The 6,239-nt window shown below is 33.8% G+C and overlaps 1 protein-coding gene across 1 annotated transcript; it reads left to right on the top strand.

The window, feature by feature from the left end:
- Positions 1 to 910: 910 nt before the first annotated feature.
- LOC147386576 (uncharacterized) lies at positions 911 to 4,731 on the top strand. Its single transcript, XM_086423429.1, has 7 exons — positions 911 to 1,190; positions 1,319 to 1,421; positions 2,253 to 3,356; positions 3,722 to 3,784; positions 3,888 to 4,078; positions 4,204 to 4,313; positions 4,472 to 4,731. Exons 1-7 carry the CDS (start codon positions 1,122 to 1,124, stop codon positions 4,593 to 4,595), a joined length of 1,764 nt encoding a protein of 587 aa, XP_086279555.1. The 5' UTR covers positions 911 to 1,121; the 3' UTR covers positions 4,596 to 4,731.
- Positions 4,732 to 6,239: the final 1,508 nt, after the last annotated feature.

The following is a 6,239-nucleotide window of genomic DNA, read 5'->3' as shown; positions in this document are numbered from 1 at the left end:
ATAGGGTATTTTGGAAGAAAATATTAAATTTGAGCCGAAGTCAAAAAAATTTTTTTTTTTTTATGTAAAAATTTCATTATATCGACGGACTCAATGGTCTATCGGTGGCAATGACCAAAGCTTAATGAATGGTTGTTGGTGGCACCGACAGAAACTTCTGCAAGCTACGATTTTTGAAACCTGATTTTTTATTTTTCTTCGATCAACATAAGAAAAGTTCAAATTTTTAAAAAATGGTATTATTTCAAATGGGTGTTACAACTTCCAAAAAATAAAGAAAATTAATTCGATCCTCATGATCTAACTATAATAATAGTCACAAATTTGTAAAATTTTCCAATTAAGGGATAAGCCAATTAAATCGACGAATCAAAAAATTAATTGGTGATTTATCCATTGATCGCAGAATATTGTAATATCATTACTCAAAATTTTATTTTCTTCATCATTCAAATGTCAAGAATAGAATAAGATTTTTGGGAAGGTTGAAGATGATGGGTTTTGAGAAGAAATTTGAAAAACATCATTTAAATACTCTTGGAAATAAATCTTATTTTTCAATGGAATTTTTTCGTAATTATCCCAATTAATTGAATTGAGCCCATATAGAATATTTATCGAATCCGAACTTTGTTCTATAGCTATAATTATTACATGAGAAATTGAAAACTTGAGCATCCAAACATGCCATAGAATAAATTAAAATCAGGCACATTAATTTGGTGGGAAATGAGAGACATGAGTAATAAGACATTTGAAATAGAGAAAGAGTATAAACTTTTGATGGGGAGGAGCATTTATGAAAAGTTTCACAAGGCCCGGCCCATCTCTCGTTTTGAATTTTAAAAACAAACACCAAAAAAAACAACCGTTGGCTGTTAATTCAAAACAAAACACTTGTCAGCGCGCTTCTGTGTAATTCAAAAATATTAGAGAATCCCCGGCAATATAAAAACCCTAACCCTATCGTTTACTCCCTCTCTCTCTCTCTCTAATCTTTCACTTCTTTTACATCAGAGAACAAATGAATGATCTCGAAACCAAGCATTAGTTATAATTAGGGTTTTGCAGGTGAAGAACTTAAATCTCCGATTGGTGAAGTTTTTCGATCTTTGGAAATCATGTGTGATCAACTTAGTTCCAGATCTGTCTTGGATCCATCAATCGCAAATCTTAGATCTGCCCCCAAGGTTGGGTTTTCTCTCACTCTCTCTCTCTCTCTCTCTCTCTCCCTCTGTTTTGATAATCAGTTCTTTTGAAAGATTTTTGTAATTATATTTGTTCTTGCACTAAATTTTTTCTTGTTTTCGGTCCGTAGTTGACCGGGGAGAAACGAAGCAGTACAGAATCGGGTGATAAATCAGAGCTTAATCCAAAGAGAATCAAAATGCGAGATCTTGAGTCGATATTTCGTTCTGAAGGTAATGCAAAAGAGCATTTAAATTCTGAACCACATTCTATTTTTTCTTTTATTTTTTTTTTTGTTGAATTTAGCTCTTAATGTCATTAATTGGGAATGGCATCTTTGATTTTCCTCTTTACATGTTTACAATGAATGCTTGAGTGATATATGAAAGTTCTTTTGATTTTAGACCAATGACACCGTATGGCCTGTTTGAATTGCCATTTTTGTGCCAAAAAAAAAATATAGTTTTCGTTCAATTTTTTTCTTTTAAACAAGTATAGACCTTCCGTTGGTAAGAAAATGATTAAGTACAACATAAACTCCGTAAAAATCTATTTTTTATCTAAGAGTTGGTTTATCTTTACTCCATGTTTTTTACTTCCTATTTGTGCTCTCGCTTGGGTGGGCAAAATGTTCCTAAAATAATGGTTTAAATGATCAGCCCAGATTTGTCAAGTTCAAGTCAACTATACAAGAATAATGGAAGGTCTTTCAATTGTGGGATTTCATTGTTTTGGTCTCAGAAATGGTTATCAAGTTTCTCAGATAATTTTCTTCTTTTAAACCCTTGGGCTATAACATTGCATCCTAAACATATAATATCAAGGAAACGAGTTTTCTAAAGAAAAAAATCAGTTGGTTTTTCTTTCTCTGGTCATAAATTAATACCATATTACAATGGCGGTAAATTCAAGTATGATGTAAACATGTAGACTTGCCCTGCATTGTACATTGAAGCTCAAAATCTAGTCAGTTAATGTGAATTTTTCTTTTAAAATTTGGATATTATTCAATCCTGATTTCACACTTTAAGTCGGTTCTTTAAAATTTATATTTGTCCCCCCAGGAATTGAAAGCCATTATTCAGAATCATTAGTGAGCAAAGGAACCAAAGACCAATTTCACTTTGATAAGGAAGAAGAGACTTCCCAAATCACAGAAGAACCTACAACCATGATTTCGGATACTTTCAAAACAACGACAACAGGACAAAGCAAGCTCTCTCTCTTAGCGAATGCCGCTTTTTTTAGTTTGTGTCATGTTGACACTTCTCACAACTCTATCGATGTCAATGCCAAAGCCCACATTGTCAATAACTCTGCCAGTGATGGCACAATGTCCTTGCCCACAAAGCAAAACAAAGATTGTGACCTTAATTTTGTAACATCGAGAGGTAATGACTCAGTAGTCCAAGACCCATTTTATCCATACAAAATCGATGGTCATGTGAAATCTAGAGAGGATTCCGAGTGTGGAAGCTCAACAGGCCCCTTGGAGGAGAATGATTCATTTAAAAGGTGGAAAGAATTGAAACAAAATGGTTTCATCTCATCGTCACATGGGGGCATACCAATACCAAAGCAACGTGGAAGAAAGCGGAAAAATGAACAACTGAGAAAAAACATAGATCTTGCAAAGAGAGAACAGGTTAACAGGTTCACGAAGATTGCTGCCCCAAGTGGATTGCTCAATAGATTGAATCCCGGAATCATAAACCATGTGAGAAATAGTAAACAGGTTCATTCGATAATCGAGGCCCTGGTGAGATCTGAAAAGCTTGAAAATAGTATTCAGAGCAAGTTAACAGGCCATTTGAAAGGAGGAATTATAGAAAATTTGAATGAATCTGGAGTCAGTCGACCGGGTCTTTCCTATGAAGTTGAACCTCCAAACACCTTATCAGGAAGTAGGTCTACACAAGAGAACCACATGTCCTCGTGTATGCATACAAATTCGTCAAGTTTAGAACACAAGGGTGGGTGTGGTGACTCTGACATTGTGGAGAAAATGACTCTTGATGAAGTTTCTGGTGCCTCACACCTCACTTCAAACTATGAGGATGAAAACCTTGCACTGAAACTATCTTCATCCATCACTATGGCCTCAGAGAATACTTATGTTTCTAATGAGTCAGCAAATCAAAGAAGTGTTTCCTCTCTTTCCGTAAAAGGTCAGTTTTCAATCCTAGCTGCTTTAACCTTACCCTTTTTAGTAGTTTTCCATTTGGTATTCACATGGCCTTAAAATGCAATATAATAGAAGTATTAGGTCTTGAAAAACCACCAATCTGCACAAAGATTTCTTTGAATCATTTAAAATAGGGTTTTGTTAACGTGTGCCCTAAGGTGCATTAAATACACCTTGGGCATTAGCATTTGAGGGTATTTTGATAAGAAGAATATTTTTTTGAGGGCAGTTTTAGAACAAAAATTAATTCTCAACGTGTGCCCTTAGGGAACATGTTAACAAAACCCTTTAAAATATAGCGGACAAAAAAAATTTTGAGCTGATTTGGACATTTCCATTGTTCCGCAGCGGCAACTGTAGCTTCTCAATGGTTGGAACTTCTTTATCAGGATATCAAAGGACGACTCGCAGGTAATAATCTGTTATTTTTTAAAAAACATTACTGCAGTTGAAAACATTAGCAAAATATCATATATTTGTTGTATCATGATGTAGTTTTCCTTTGTATGTGCAGCATTGAAACGTAGTAAGAAGAGAGTTCAGGATGTAATTCAGACAGAATTGCCTTTTCTAATGTCAAGAGAGTTCTCATACAACCAAGAGAATGTATCGAGCGACCCTGCAATTGCAGACATGCATCGAGCAAGATGGTTTCCTCTTTTCGATCAGATGGAAAAAGCCCTTTCGGAAGAAGGACAACATCTCGTAAGTTTAATAGAAATTAGTAATAGAATTGAATTACCTCTACATTGCCCAAACTCATATTTTATCAAGAATTTATTTGTCAAAATATGATTATATATAACCATTTGTTTGGACCTTGGGTTCAGGAAAGCTCGTTGAACCAAGTAAAAGAAATGCAGTTGCATTGTAAACGAGGCCTGCAATGTGTCAACTTTCAAGGTTTTCAATTACTAAGCAGACCGGAACATGATCTCAGGTACAGCTATTTGCCTTTCTAAAAATCAATGACTGCTTGGGTAGTAATAATATTTCTGTTAACTTGAAATTTTTTTTTATCTTCAGTGTGACTGGTTTCTTTAATTTACAAGTCAAATGGATTACATCACTTAAACTGCTCTTCAATTGCTTGTACAGATCGTATAAAGAAAATGTGGAGAAAGAGACGGCTGTTATGGCAGCTGCGGCTTCCATTTATTCAACTTGCAACTTTGTGATGTCCACAAAGGATAATGTATCTTGTCCCGTTAATTATTTATAGTTCAATGATCTTGATCAGATTCTAATTTTACTTCCTGCCTTACTATCTCCATTCTGTATGTTACCTTGATCATCATTAGAAACCTTTTTATTTTTAACTTTTAGTTTGTTAAGACTAGGATTTATTGTTAAAAGTTAGAACTTCAGTGTTGATTAAGATTTTGAGAAATAACAAGACTAATTTCAGTTTCCTTTTTAGGTAATCCTTCTCTTAAATGTTGATTGTTTGCTAAGAGAACAATTCTGAATCTTTCCATTGCTTTCTTGGTATATTCTTATGAGATAGGAGAATGATTGTGTAAACACAACATCCAGTGGTCGAAAACTATCCTTGAGATAAGTAAAATCGAGATATGTCTTATTGGAATACACATAAAATCCTAACCATTACTGGTTGTGTTCAAACGGTTGGGGTCACGTTATATCTTGAGCTATACACATAATAATAATAATAATAAAACACAACAGTGGATCCCACTCTCTATCTTAAGTTTTATATCCCATAAGCTACGTATCTCAATGATAAATTTTACCTTTTCTCTTCTTCCTCTTTCTAAAAATACTTCTAACTCCATCATCTTTTTTCAAACCCTTTTGTAATTTACCCCTTCATTTTTATTGTCTCTCCTCTTCTCTCCTCTTCTTAGTAATATCTCTCCAACTTTATTATTTTTTCTTTTTTGCCCCTTAACCCCAAAGAATTTTTGTACCCCTCCAACTTTATTATTTTTCTTCTTTTACCCCATTAACTCCAAAAAGGATGTCCATGCTATTCTAGTAATAATACTTAAGCGAAACGATTGTTCTCCTTTTGTCTCATCACTATCACCTGATAAAGAATGTATGTCAAGGACAATTTTATTGTCTTTTCTCTTCTTCCTTTTTCAATAATACCCTAACTTTATTATATTTTCTCTTCTAACCATTTTTAATAATACTCTTCAATTTTTTATATTTTCGTTCTACTTTTCTCTTTTTTCAACTATACATTTTTGACTTTATTGTCTTTTCATCTTTTAAACCTTTAACCCTAAAGAAGATGATTGTGTCGTAAACACATGTAAACTTTAGTATATATATAAAGCACAAGGTTTGTCTTCTCAATGATTACCCCCTCCCCCAACTTTATTGTCTTTCCTCTTCGACCTTTTTATTAAAAATACCACTTCAATTTCATATATTTTATTTCTTCTTCTCATTTTTTCAATAATGCCCCTCCAATAGGCAAGGCATCATCTTCGGGTTTAAGGGGGATAAAAGAAAAAAGGTAATAAAGTTGGACGGGTTATTATTGAAAAAAGAAGGAGAAGAGGAATGACAATAGAGTTTGAGGGGTATACTTTGAAAGAAAGATAGAAGAGGAAATACAATAAAATTAATAGTGATCCTTGAGATTCGTAGTGAGATTAAATTTCAACCCTTTTTATATGGGGGATAAAGAGAGAAGGGTCCATCATTGCGTTTCTCATATATATAACCAAAATCTTCACGACGAATATCCACATACAAAAGAAACTCACCAATCTTCTTAAGCTTATTGTTTTTGGAGTCTTTTATCAAACAAACATCACACCAAAGTACTATTGACACAAACTCCCCTAAAGTTGGAACAACTTCCCCCTACCTAGCCTTTTACAAAATCTCC

Source organism: Akebia trifoliata, chromosome 14 (assembly GCF_017979445.1).
Source record: "Akebia trifoliata isolate Shusen 1 chromosome 14, ASM1797944v1, whole genome shotgun sequence".
NCBI classification, from domain to species: domain Eukaryota; kingdom Viridiplantae; phylum Streptophyta; class Magnoliopsida; order Ranunculales; family Lardizabalaceae; genus Akebia; species Akebia trifoliata.
Note: the sequence above shows the minus strand (reverse complement) of the source record. Positions and strands in the feature narration are given on the sequence as shown.